Source organism: Helicoverpa zea, chromosome 1 (assembly GCF_022581195.2).
Source record: "Helicoverpa zea isolate HzStark_Cry1AcR chromosome 1, ilHelZeax1.1, whole genome shotgun sequence".
Lineage (NCBI taxonomy): Eukaryota > Metazoa > Arthropoda > Insecta > Lepidoptera > Noctuidae > Helicoverpa > Helicoverpa zea.
In genome coordinates this window covers 11,584,117-11,598,317 of record NC_061452.1, presented here as the reverse complement: position 1 = coordinate 11,598,317, position 14,201 = coordinate 11,584,117, and the positions used below count along the sequence as shown (strand labels likewise).

General features: G+C 33.9%; 2 protein-coding genes across 3 annotated transcripts in view; one reads left to right on the top strand and one right to left on the bottom strand.

Moving 5' to 3' along the window:
- The window catches only part of LOC124635257 (solute carrier family 12 member 4), a 494,187-nt gene that overhangs the window by 146,767 nt on the left and 333,219 nt on the right, over nucleotides 1-14,201 (top strand). The gene's annotated exons all lie outside the window — the stretch shown is intronic.
- On the bottom strand, nucleotides 4,279-13,012 carry LOC124635298 (monocarboxylate transporter 1-like). Of its 2 annotated transcripts, none has more exons than XM_047171168.1 (8): nucleotides 12,770-13,012; nucleotides 8,965-9,091; nucleotides 8,253-8,660; nucleotides 8,066-8,177; nucleotides 7,703-7,850; nucleotides 6,726-6,870; nucleotides 5,944-6,135; nucleotides 4,279-4,678 (listed from the first exon to the last, which is right to left on the bottom strand). In XM_047171168.1, the coding sequence occupies exons 1-8, from the start codon at nucleotides 12,995-12,997 to the stop codon at nucleotides 4,566-4,568; spliced, it is 1,473 nt and encodes a 490-aa protein (XP_047027124.1). In that variant the 5' UTR covers nucleotides 12,998-13,012; the 3' UTR covers nucleotides 4,279-4,565. The 2 variants fall into 2 exon arrangements, with proteins under 2 accessions (XP_047027124.1, XP_047027131.1); XM_047171175.1 differs by lacking the exon at nucleotides 12,770-13,012 and adding an exon at nucleotides 10,560-12,747.

Here is a 14,201-nt window from a genome sequence, read left to right as displayed (position 1 = left end):
ACTTTATTAACCTACATATAATCTCTAACCGTTACAATAAATTACCCTCACATTAAATCATCGACGTAAAATTGATCATTCGCCATGACATTTGGTAAGATGAATCGATATGACAATAGCAGTGTTCCCGACGGATGGCTAGGATACGATGGCACGGGTCGATACAGCTCGTCCGGGATCCGCCACAATGCGAAGTAGGTCTTGCTGTGCGAACTTATCATTGCATGTAGGTTTTGTGTTTTGGGGTGAATATGGTAGAATTTTGATGTGAATATGTGTTATAAAGATATTGGATGTGACTGATAGAAGTCTTGTGGAAAAAGAACTGTGTTTTTGTGTAGTAATACTGTCTTAGTCTAAAAATGTGATAATGATCAGGAATGTACTAGGTTTTAACTTTACCTTATATATTGTCGTATTTTATTGTTAGAATTCATATTTAGGAAGGAGAAATATCCTTTTCGAGAATTATGCTCTGTTTTCTGACCTAAAAATAATAATCGAGCTTTTGTAGAGATGGAAACGTTCATAATAATTTACCTGTCATTTTTAAATTTTAGCACCGTCATTACACTTAAAAGAAGCTAATTTATGAACCAAAACATTATAATTTGGTCACACGATCAATATTTCATAACTTAATCGCCTAGCATTTATTACTTTTGTCTAGAAGCTCAGACAAAGAACATTAAAAAACATGTATTTGACGAAAATGAGTACTAAATCAAAAAAATATAGCACCAGTGTGTATGTTTAATAAACGCTGTCTCGAGCATTGTAATAATTGTCAAAAATATATTTATTATTATTTATGTACTGGATAACATTTAACCAAAAAATTAATAGTTTTTGTCTGACTTGGTAAGACTGGTCTCTATACTCATAGCTTAAATTCTCCCGTGGGTATTGACCTACCCTAACCTTTAATATATTAAGCACCTTACACTTGGAATTCCCATAGTACCGAGGGAAAGGGGCGGGGTTTCATATAAAGGTCGATAAAATTCTCCCCTTCCCTAGATAGTCAACTATTTCTGAGTCACAATGGTTACCAATTGTCATTTGTTTTGATTTGCTCCAATGACGGCAGGCTTTAGTGTTATTTACCTATTTGCTTTTGTATAAAGAAATATTCTGTGGTTTTTAGGAGTCCTGTTCTACGTTGTACTATCCACACCTCACAATATAATGGTATGCATTTCTAGTTTTTAACAATGTGCTGTTTCTTCTTTAACAATTTGCATACCGCCTCAAAAATAATTTAATCATTTCATAAAATAACTTAACTAACTCACTTCCTCTTAAAGCAGAAGTTCAAATGAATGAAATAAGTGCATATACATTGTATGTACATCAATACATATGACATATACATCTCTAAAACTCTTTTGGGACACACTCGCATACACGTACACGAGATCTTACATAATGTATTGTACAAGTACCTATTATTGATTCTGATATGTTTCAAAATAGTATCAACCCTGTCACCATATAATTTGATATGACCTCGACCTTGATTCCTTTTAGACTCCACACGTTTCCTACATTCATATCAAGCAATATGTGACAGATACGTACAACAGCCAATTTCCAACATTGGCGTGATTGTTGGGGCAAATGCTCTAATTTTTTGGAACCACGAATTTGGACCAAACATTGGATCCAACATTGGGACCGAAAGTCAATATTTTCCTCAATCCCCAACGAAAAATTATTCAACCTTTCACACAAAACGTAATAATAACATTTATATTTCCTCCTAACCTGTGTCAATTTTAATTTGTCACGAATCAAAAATTCGACCTGTATTTCCCGGTAAATAATTAAGGATGAATATAAATATAACAATTTCTTTGGGAATTCGAAGGTCAATTTTGCGACCTTTTGTTTTGAGTTTGGCATTTTACTTATAATTCAGTTACTTACATTAATAAAATAGGAAGTTGTTGATTTAGTTTGTTGATCGGCCGAGGAAAGCTACAAGTTAGGCAAACAATGTCGTTAACTTTGGCCTAGTTTGTTTACTTACCTCATAATTTATCGCTTGGTTTATACAGTATCATTCATGAAGTATACGGAATCAAAATTAAAGTAAATATAATCGGTATCCTGTATTGATAGATTAAATAAGTCTTATAAACATTACCTCTTCATAAACGTATCTTTAAGATGATCATTATTACCTTTTGATGTGATGATCGGAAAAGAAATCATCTTCCTTTTATTGTACATGTAAAAATATTTCAATCGAATTTAAATCCATCTTTATAAATCCAGTTTAAATCTCAGACTCAAGAACTCGAGAAAGAATGGCTGAATTCAAAAGAATTCTCAATTCGCTAAGCCAATGAAAGAACATCCCACAGTATGCGCAGATCTGGAAATTATTCCCTTTCCTCAAGTTATTCGACATTGCTCAGCTACCTGTCCTCAAACTACTCACGTAATCTCGTTTGGCAAGGAATTAGGAAGTTCCAGAATGTTCGGAAACAGCTTAAACGCTAATCACGTTAGCCATCGTCAAGGCTTACTGCTGACATTATCCCGAATAATGGATTAGTGCACTCCTTGGTAATGGATTATCTAGTTAATTAATAGAAAAATCGATAGTTTTTGTAGGGGATGTTGGGTAAGTTGGAACTTATTGTTGGTTTAGGGAAATCAAAGGTTCACAGAGTTTCTATTGGAAAATTGACAGGAGAGCAGTGTCCGTTTCTTGGAAATAGACTTATCTATTGAAAAATGCCAAATACGCAGGAATACTTCTTCTTCAAAAGGTTCACCTCTTATTCATTGCCATATGCGGCAACCTATACAACAACTCCCCTCTCAAATCTTTTGAAAAATGAAAGAAGTAAATGGTCAGCATAACTGTAAATATCGAGATTGCCGGATGATGTCTACTGTTTTATTTATTTTATTTAAAATACATTTTGCACAAACAGTTCAATGGCGGACTTAACGCCTTAGGCGTTTTCTCCCAGTCTACCTTTGGGTGGTGGAGAAATAGCAGTGGTAGGTGCAGTTTTATTCAAAACACAGACTAAAACAAAATAATTCATCTACTAGATTAATTAATACGCAACATTATGCATTTTCTACCCTCGTTCCAAGATTGAACCAGCAAAACCGGGAAGCCATTATTCAAAACTGCAATGCAACAATTTGCAAATGAAACGTGATATTAAAATGAAGGCCGAGCTCATGCGGACTTCAATCTGATAGGAAGCAAACTCAGTTGTCGGGAAGCTATGAATAAATTCCTCTGGAGCCCCTTTTAGCTGAGTTCTTCATGCATTTCAAGATGTACCGATAATCCGCTTAGAAAGTCAAGTGTGTGTGTGTGTGTGTTTGAAAGGCACAGGTTGTTTTATGCAGGAGAAAGGTGATGTGGAATTTTGTTTGTTGTATGTTTATGCAGGACTCATATATCCTAGACCATTTGAAAATATGATAATGTTTACATTTTTGGCGTATTTGTTTAGGCACCATTTTTATTTTTAGATTAATCAAAAGTACAGTCACTCTATAGAAACCTTGCCCGAGTCAATCTTGAAAATAGAATAGGTATACAGCATCTTACTCTACTCCATCTTCCAAGACCAAAAGAAAATCTTTCCCAAACTATAAATAGACCACGAATCCCAACCATCATATTTTGAAAACCCTCACACGTTTAAAACCGATTAGCCACAAAAAGGGTAATAAGAAAGCGTCAGAAAGATTGATGCGGCCCAACTTCGTCCGAAGGTTTTTCTAAAGCACCCAGCGCGTTAAGGGTTAATAATGAGGCCTCTTCAGAGGGCCCAACGTAATACTGAGGTAACACTGAAAAAGTACCTGATATATTTTACCTGGCAACATTTTTGTTGGACTACGTGAATAAAATGATAGTCTTTGCATCTACTTGGTTTTTCCGACGAATTTATGGTCGGTCATGATTTTTCATTTGTTTTTAATTTTTAAGTGAGATGAGTTATTGACAAAAGTACTTATTATTGATGACTGTCTTAAGGCTTCGTTTCTTCTCATATTATTCTTAAAACCTATTGCCAGATTACGTCATACTCGCATAACACAAATGTAACCCATCTCCACTTGTGGATAGGTAGGATCGTTCAGGAATAATTATGAAAGTATCGACATTTTTGAAAATATGTATGTAATACCATACATATACAATTTGCTATACCTACCATCCACTAGTATTAGTTATTGGCCACGCATGAATGGATAAACTCATTAGATATGCAATATAAAGTAAACAAACCAAAGTACACTTACGTATTTATTATTGAACAAAGTCCCATTAAGTATGTATAAATTAAAATAAACTAAGCATTTTATTATACAATCAAGCAGAAATACTCCTATGTTTTTATACTTGTTTTAGTCAATCATGCTTTCATCCTTGTCAATTAACAATATAAAAGACGAGGATAAAAAGCTGGATGACTCGATTATAGGGCATTTATTTGACTCAGTCTTAACAAGAATATGCAGGAGGGTACAAACATATTTCAGGTTTCACTTAAATTACACTGTACGCCATATAAAACCGGTCACTTTATCTTAATAAGATATTCTATCGGCCAGAAGAGAAGGCACGGAATGCAGCAGAGTGTTAGAGCATAAAATGCTGGCACATAATCTTGGTATACGTCTTTCAATAAACCTGGAACAAATAGAAAGATACTATAGATAACGTTTTATACTTCGAATATAAATTTTCTTAATTATATGAATACGATTTAGTGCTCCTATTTTTTTTGTCATCTATTGTATTTTGTCTGGAAATAAGGGAACCAAAAGATAATATGGGTTTTAATGTATTGGCATTTCAAATCTGTTTCTTTACACGACAAACAGAATCAGAGGGAAACGAATTGCAAAACTAGCTGCACCACTTTTATATATATCCGGAATTTTTTTTTTCAATTAGTCATGCAATGATGCGATTTTTGTGCTGATAAAAGGTATAAAAATTAATCCAATAATAAAAGAACAGATTTATCAAAATGCCAGTCCATAACAGATACCTAACTACATATATTTTTAGCTATCATCACATTTGAATGGAAAATTCTTATCAGACTAGATGATGACATTCTGATAAAGAATACACCTAAAATTATTGGAAATCTTTTATCGATAAATACAAGTAAACCTGTCTACAGGCTCCACTATACCTAATAATCCTTTATGTTCGTTTCTCTTTCCGCATGCATTCATAAAATAGTTTGTATAGTTAAAATCCATTGTAAGTATCAAGGTTCTGATTAAAATTTATACAAATCCAAAGGGTTATAACTTGCAATTAATTGTTGCAATTTGTTGAACGAATTGTGAATTGTTGAAACGTTTTCTGGTGAATCCTCGGAAACATTATTTAGGACACTACAATATCCTACTGTTACCAAAATAATGCCATAGTTATATCATAGTTATGTTTCATAGTAAGGTACCTACTCTCAACTATAAATATGGAACACCGTAAATAGAATTTAGCAATTTACAGGAATTATAAATGAAAAAAAAACTCCCTTGTTGCAAGAAGGTGCTATTATTTTACTTAATGCTTTTTCCTGGTCCCAGTCTAGAGTCCATTTGTCTATTGAGCTATTGGGAATCGAAACAATTCAAATAATTCATCGTGTACTTTAATGAATAGGAGAGCTTGAAAAAACTTAATATTTACTTAAAAAGCTACGTGGACATTTTTGCTGAATAACGCAAAATTATCACATTCAAACTCGAGTTTTGAAAAGTCAGAAATAGGCATTTTTGCGTAGGTGTTATTTTAATAATGATTGTAATAATTCGAAAAATGAAAAACGAAGATTATGACTTCATTGATTGCGATATAAAAATACGAGTACATAACAAAAGACCACGCCAAAGGCATTCTGTAAACCCATATTGAGTAGACCAAGTTCTTACCAATAAGCGGCGAAAACGTAAGATTAACTGTGCCAGCAGCTAACATGGACAGTGCGTAGGCTCCAGGAAAGTCTTCATGAGGCACATGGTTAGCGATAAGCAGTGGACTGGCCACGTGCAGCCACGCCCGAAGAATACCTAGTACGCCAGTGACGGTTGCCATCCAAACCACGCTGGTTATTTGAAGCATAACTGAAAGAGGAGAAATAACATTGATTTAACGTCATAGAAGAAATCCTTTTTGGATCATTTTATTTGCCTTCGTAATTTTTTTTCCCAGAAGGATAGAAACTCAAACTCAAAATCTTTATTTAAACTTGGAAAAGTTTACAAAATATAGCCTCCAAAACGGCCACCGTTGACCACTTCCTTTTTGCTATTGCTGGGAGGTAGAAGTGGCGCAACAGACTCTCCAGCAACACATAGTTTGAAACCAATAATTAATATTTTTATGACTATTCCTAGAGGCTGAAATACATTAGATATAATAGTATTATAGTCTAGTAATCAACACATAATCCTTTCTTATAAGGCGATCGTTAGAACGGCGAGAAAATTCTAGGCGTGTCTTCTTTCTTTGATTGATGAACTCATTAATAACAAAGCCAGGCCTCCTAAATTACATCATGCAACGTGTACGCAACAAAAAAACATATTTACATGAAACCAGACACAAAACATATTAAACTTCAAACAAATAAAGATACTTATCTGACGATAGCATTGTAATAACGAAGGAGTCAACAAGATAAGGCAGTTGATATTAATGAATAAATTCGTACCTAATCTGATAAGGAAGGTGAGGAGTGTTGCTAGGTAGAAAAGGAGTCGTGTGTTGATGTGGAATATACTGCTGATGATGGCGAGAGCGAATCTGCCGCCGACGTCTGCGGCTGCGCAGATGGATATGCACATGGCGACTTGTGTCTGTAATAGGAGAGGTTGTAAATAAGCTTATTAAAATGGTTGGCTGATTAAAATCATCATCAGTGTTGGAAAAGCCAAATAAACTAACGATGAAGAAGAATGCGTCATTAGCATTGTTCTAATTTGAAGCAGAGTCTAATTTTAAATTAATCTAATTTTACTTCTTAGTCTCCTACCTGATAACATAAACTATTGAAATAAATGGTATATAATGTTATTTAATATGGTTTTGTTAGAGCAATGACTTTATATTTTGTACGAACAATGATAAATGTATTTTGTTTTATGAGCTTCTGTTTTATGGTACTCTAAATCAATTCTAACAATAATATCTAACATTGTTAAAACAAGTCTTGTTTGCATTGTATGATAGCATTTTTTATTTTGAGCAACTTATGATTTTGTGTTTTTTAAAACCTTATCTTTTGGATTCGTTGTTTACAGTCTGACATGAGTAAGCAAGTTACAAATGTCATGTCTGACTTATAGCTATCTTTGAACATAAGCCTGTTTGATTTACAATTGTGTTATTTTTAAGTGATAGCGCGTATATGAAAACTCATTTAAACATAAATACTGCAATCTTATAAAGTTGGGACACGTTTCGTCAGCCTAGTGATCGTAGTTTGGTTTTAAAGTTGCAAGAAGTACTGCTCAGCGATTAGCCTAATTACCCCGGATCGGGTCAATAACCTCTGGATGCCGACTCTCTCGTAATCTGACTAACGTAAACCACATCGTTTACTTTGACCCTCATAGGCAAAGCTCAGACGCACCAAGATAAGTTGGTGAGCGTATAGATATTTTCAAATGAAAAGTTTCTATCACTTACCCTATCATAGCCATATTGAAACAGAAGCATCGGCTGTAAGACAAAGAAGGTGAGATCGGAGAAATTGACGAAACTTTGTCCCAAACAAATGTTGCAATAAACAGCATCTTTCAAAATCCTGAAGTTGAATATTTCCATTAACTTCTGTCTGTAATAAATAAATAAATACAATTTAAACAGACTTATTAAAAATGAATCACCAAAAATATGAATACAGTAGCTTTTGTGAGCGTTTTCACCCGCGTCCTGAGGGAACTACTTTCCAACAGTGAAATAACTGTTCAAATTGGTTCAGTAGTTTTTGGTGTGTTTGTTTTATGTTTCTCTTTATTATAAATATAAGTTTAAATTCATGTGACCCACCTCATTTTTTCAACGAGCCTCTTCTTTGCTTTCTGGTCTGTTTTATTATTATTCTCAACATTAGAATTCAATAAATCCTCATTTTCACGATGCCCTCCATTTTCTAGATCAGCTGCAAACAAAAAACCACATTCAATTTCACAATCAATTCATTGACAAAACTTAAAAATTCCAAATGAAAAAATACTTGCTGTTCTTATTTGTCTTATAGGAGATGCATCAGTTTTCATCACTAGCATTCCTGGGAATGTGTGTAGGGACATTCCAGCTAACATTAACAGAGTCCCTCTAAACCCATAAATGGTCATTATCTTCTTCAGCAGTTGAGGGTACCACATTAGAATCACTCCTTGGACTGCCTTACAAATGCTCATCACTGTCGTTCTCTTTCTTACGAAGTAGTGATTCAATGTGGAGTAACACACAGGTACCATCATACCGAAACCAATGCCTTGCAGTATTCCAAAAGTGATTGGGAGTTGGTTGGTGTTGGTAATGAATATCGTACTAATAGATCCTGTCGATAAGAGGACCGCTCCAATAAGCCCTCCGAATCTTAGAGAAAATCTTTTTGTTATACTGTTGAGCATTATACCTGAAATTAACGTAGGGGTTTGTTAGTCAATGGTTGGATTCAAAGCTTATGTTGTCGCTATGTTGAGTAATGTGGAATTTGGCAAGATTATTGATCATTAAAATGTAACCATTAAAGTGTAAGTAATGGTTTGAATCAAGACTTCATACTATTTATGAGACTGAATAAAATGTGTTTTTGAATACATACATAATGATACACGTTACATGGTATATCAGCAACTGTATATCTTATGTTGAAGATTTCATTCAATTATTATTAATTCTGCATAATGTAATAAAGAATTTAATATTATTAAACTTACCTCCGATAGCTAACATGATAGCAAAAACGCCATGTGCTGAAGTCAAAGATTTGGCAGTGGAGTGTGTGTCAATAATAAAATCATTGTAGATCAGTCCAAATGAATTCACGTGTCCGATACCGGCTATCTGCAAACAAATTGAGTGCAAATCCTTTAACACATTTAACAGCCTCTTAGCAAATTGTCCAAATGAACCTATTTATTAAATTATACGAGAACACTGTATCCATAGGTCGAGCAGTTGTAGGCTAGTAGTAGTAGTAGTAGGTATAGTAGTAGTAGTAGTAGGACCTATGGATACAGTGAGCTCGTTTTGCGTGAATCGGATTGTCAATAATAATCAACAAAATGTAGGGTAGCTGTTTGTAACTAATATATCAAGACGACCAACACCTTAGTCTGCCCGTGACCATGGATGCTGTAAAGGATCCGAAACGTCGGGATTAAATAATATTAATATAACGCGATAAAATCCGTAAAAGTAGTTTTATTTAAATGTCTAATATTCGCGTAAGTGTCAGAAATCAATATTATACGAGAATCCTTTAGACAAGATCTGATGCTTTATTCGGGAGCCCAACTAACCGGGACATTTACTGACGATGCCAACCACGTCAGATGCTGTTAAGCGGATTTGGTAAAACTCTGACACTAGGGTTTGTTATGTGAAAAACCATACAGCCCATACGTTATGAAGACCAACCACGACCAGGGCGGCGAAATCTGTACCTATGTTATTTTTAGCTCAGTTATAATCAGAATCAGGACATGCAACGCAACATGCGAGATATTTACAAAATCTATGAATCTATACGAGTACCTACAAGCTCGTTGTTGCTATGTTTAATTCATATTTTTCAGTACTTCCCCGTCTTTGTTTTTTGTATTTTTTGGGTTAAATTGCGGATTGAGTAAGTACATTTTGACCAAAACAAAGTTAGGTATTCAGTTGTTATTTAATATTACTAATTAAAACGCTTACAAAGTCAACATCATTAAATTATTTACATAAAACTGTTGGAATCGGTTTCACAATTAAATTACGAAATTCGTAAACGAGCGTTTTCTTTGTTTCATTGTTATATTTAGAGAATGGAATTCGATTAATGAAATTTTGTTTCATAATTGGACCGGCTTTGAAACCGTAGCGGATTCATAGACAATGAAATTACTCGGAAAAGCGTTGCACCGAGATCCCCACAAAGGCTTTTCCATCAGGAACAACCTATGTAATTAAAATGGCATGAAAATAGTACTACGATAGATGGCTTTATTGATTTTTTCATGCGAATTTTACATTTTACACTGTTAGGCATTTTACCAGAAAAGCTTTTAATAAAACCACAGATAAAAAAGTGATTTAAAAAAATACTGTCAACAATATGCTATCCGTGATCTAGGAAATAATTATTTTACTAACATGCAAAATGATATGATTCTTCTCTTCAATTCATCATAAGAAATTGCTGACGACATTTAACAAACGAGAGAAGAATATTTGATTTCATAATACTTTGGTTGGTATCAGATACTGGCCATAAAACATTTTACGAATCCAACTCTTTGGTTGTTTAGAATTCCAAAATGAAACATACCTTCGAGCTACTAGTGAATTAGGACTTCTACATTTGAATCAGGAACAGTTGAAAAGCGGCGTCCAATGTTCCCATGATTAGGGCCCCATAGCGCCATGTTATTTTTAATCCCCTCAATTATCCCACAGTTCAAATCAGAAGGTGTAATTAAGAACAAATAAAACGATCCCATTTCAGTTATGAGTTGTGATTTTCCAGTCTGCAGCTTTCAGTCATTGTGAATTTGTGACCCATTTCTCTCAGCGAGTCCGGTAAATTGCGTGGAAAGATTAGTACTTTAATTGATTTTCAGATTATGAGCGAATGACGCCATTTTGTTTTTTTACGGACTTTTCGGGTAAAGAGGCCAGTTGTAAAAACAAATTGAGTCCTCGTCATATTGTATCAATTAGGTTGATATTAATTTCAGATTTTGTGTTAATAAGACATAGGTACCTTCGTGTCAAAAAGCTAGATTAAAAAAATCGAATTGTCGTGTCGTTCCCACAAACACGGTGTGCTGTTGTTAAAACTGACTGTTAATGTTTACAGAATTTACTCTGACAAGGTTGTTAGCAGTTTGGTATCAACAGAAGTAAATAATAATCAGTAGTTTTGCGTTGGTAAATATTATTCCAGACACAGGAAAGTTTATTGTATAAATATATGCACAGGACTGATAAGAACTACTATCATCGGAGAGGTAGGAAAAGCAAATTCACACGTGAGTAGGCCTAATATCTTTAGCCTTGATAGAGTCAAAAAAAGAGAAACTGTGTTACCACAAAAACTTTTAAACGTCAGTTTAAGACTTGTCTAAAAAAATGACAAATTATGACGTTGACATACGGTTCATTTTGCAACCAAAATTTTTTTAGACAAGTGTAAAACAGACGTTTAAGTTTTTGTAGTAAGGTCATGTTTGTTTTAAGGTTGTCCGCAACTGGCTTCAAGCTACGTTTACTTTATTTTAGGCTCATTATTTCTAAAATTGCTGTTACATCTTAGAGTTGGTTAACCAACAGTAAATACTTTTGGGTACCATACACTCTTAGGTTGAAAAACAGTACATGTCTGCTTGCGTACTATTGTTGCAATTGTTATTGCATATTCCACAACAATAACAAATTATTGTGCTACAAATTAATACTTACAACTGTAGTTTATGTTCGCCCTTTTATCTGGAATGTAATTACATACTACATAGATACTTAAGATATTGTAGTAACCCGACACGCATGAAGATGTATGTATGTACCTAGCTACCATTCAATTCTAAGGGAATATTACACTATTGGCTTAGGATAACAAACAATAGAAGGAATTCCAACAAAAACAAGCAATTTTGTGCCAACACCGATTTTAGGGTAAATTATGTATCAAAATCTCGCGAATTTTGTGTGTAGAGATAGCTTGAATTCCACAAAAAGTAATAGGATGCTTTTGTACTAACATATTTGGTTGTTTGGAAGTTGAACCCGCGAGAATTAGTAGTATTTTTGAGTCTTTCTGCTAAATTATTTCTATGAAATGTAATAAAACTAATGTTGTCTAGTTCTTACTACAAGTCGTGACCTCATACAAACCACAGTGGTTTCGGGATTACGGGCTATTATGCAATCATCAATAAATTGGACAAGTGGGCTCTAAGGAAATTGATGACATCACTGACATCTCGAACATTGTTTGTTCACAAGATAGTTTTATGAGAGGGAGCACAAAGACTTGACTGACAAAGACCACCTAAATGGTATAGTCCTGAGTTGGTACCTACGGCTATAGATGATGATAGTTTTAAGTAGTCATAAATGGGTACAGAATCTATATTTCTAGATTAAGATAGATCCTTCAAGTGTCCCTATTTGTTGGATGAAGAAAAAAAGAACTCTTGGTATATGAACATTAGGAAGTGTAGTTTGTTATTATACCTACAGCTGGACTCGAGGAAACAATGAATGAGAATACTGGAATAATTTGTCTTTCATGCAAAGTGAGGCCCCAAAACCCGAATACTAACTCGACTCCGAAAGATCAATAACCCAAAATAACACACATACAAACAACTTATTTATAAACAAAGAAAACTCTAACGTTCTTTATATAAAATACTGAGTCACCTATCCATGGATGACCTTCACACAATTTCCGCGGGAGTTCAAAACAGCTGGCAATGTAGAGTAGACACAACAATAATATCAGTATTTAAATAAAAACAAAAGAGAAATACGTACAAAGGTTATCACTGTTCCGAATCCGACGGCATAACCCCAACTGTTCTTATCTGTTCTCTCCTTAACCGTGGCTTCACGGTCCTGCTTATTATCCAGAACATTGTCTTCTAAATCCTGAGTTTCCATAGCACAAACCACTGACTTGAGTAACGTACACAATTGTACTGTGAGTCGACCGGACGCGACTGATAAACAACGAGTAGTATGTGCCTTAGGGCTACAACACATGCTCTGTGTTTGGTTTTGCGACAATTGACGGCTGATAATAACTTCCTTTGGGCGTACATGTGCGTCACGAGTTATTGTCGTGGATTGTTGCGACTGAAATAGTCGTGCTATTTTTAATTTTGTATTTGATTGCTGCATTTTTAAAAGTCATCGTACGCATATAAGTATAATATAAATATATTTGTACCTAATCAGTTTATTTACGAGCATTTTCTTTCTTGTAAATTATTTTCCTTATTGCGTATAAAACAAAATTACTCAGATGAGTGGGTATTTCTTCTTCTAATAACAAATTGTTGATTTAGGTATCAAATTCTCATTATAGAAACAAAACTCTCGAGATTAACGGAATGGTTTCAGATTTAAAATAAATAGATTTGAGTTTGAATTGGATTTACTGTTAAAAGGATCTCTGAGAGATGTTTTTAAGTAATGAGAAGTATCTTTTACGTTATTTCCGAATTTAGTTAGATGCTAGGTACTAAGGATTTTTTTATTTGCTTCTAGTATCTACATAGCACATAACTATATATTACCTATACTCTTTTATAAATTACTTTTATGATTTAAATCTATAGAATGTTATTTAAAACCTATGAATTATATTATTGTATTATTAGGCTTCTAGATGAGATTCCTACCACTTTATTTATTTACATGCGATTTTTAATCGCTGTTTCTCCAACTTGTCGTGTTATGTGCGCCGAACATTAGTGTATGCACACCGTTCTCATCCTATAGAGTTACGTATACATAATTTTTCTTTGTTCATTTATTCGCTCATACACAATCGCATATTAAATACTGTTATCATTTATTGAAGTATTAATATAGCTTAGTGGTAGGTTTACATAAGCGTCGGAACATTTTATAGTACAAGACGGAATTACGCAGTTTATTACTTTTTTATTGGTGAAGGAGAGATTATTAATTAATTGTTTGTTAATTTATTTATGTCCCTGTTTGTTAGTTTATGAGTCATGTGACATTTTTAAATCTTGTAGGTGTAATTTCCGTGTGATTAAATATAATTTCTACATTTTTGCAAATGCAAAAATAACTGTTTTTATGTTTGTTTTTTTAACGTCTTATCAGCGAACAGATATTTCGTATCATCATGAAGAAGACAGTTTTTATCTGTTGCTGAATTGCATGATTCGATCACAAAGATATTGTTTATGATTTTCAGTCTAGACTATGCTTT

Coding starts and splice junctions, on each gene's coding strand:
- LOC124635298 (XM_047171168.1), bottom strand. CDS start 12,997: ATGTGTTGTAGCCCTAAGGCACATACTACTCGTTGTTTATCAGTCGCG. Junction 6,871..7,702: donor TTCAATATGGCTATGATAGG/GTAAGTGATAGA, acceptor CTCCTATTACAG/ACACAAGTCGCCATGTGCAT. Junction 6,136..6,725: donor CACCTTCCTTATCAGATTAG/GTACGAATTTAT, acceptor CTCCTCTTTCAG/TTATGCTTCAAATAACCAGC.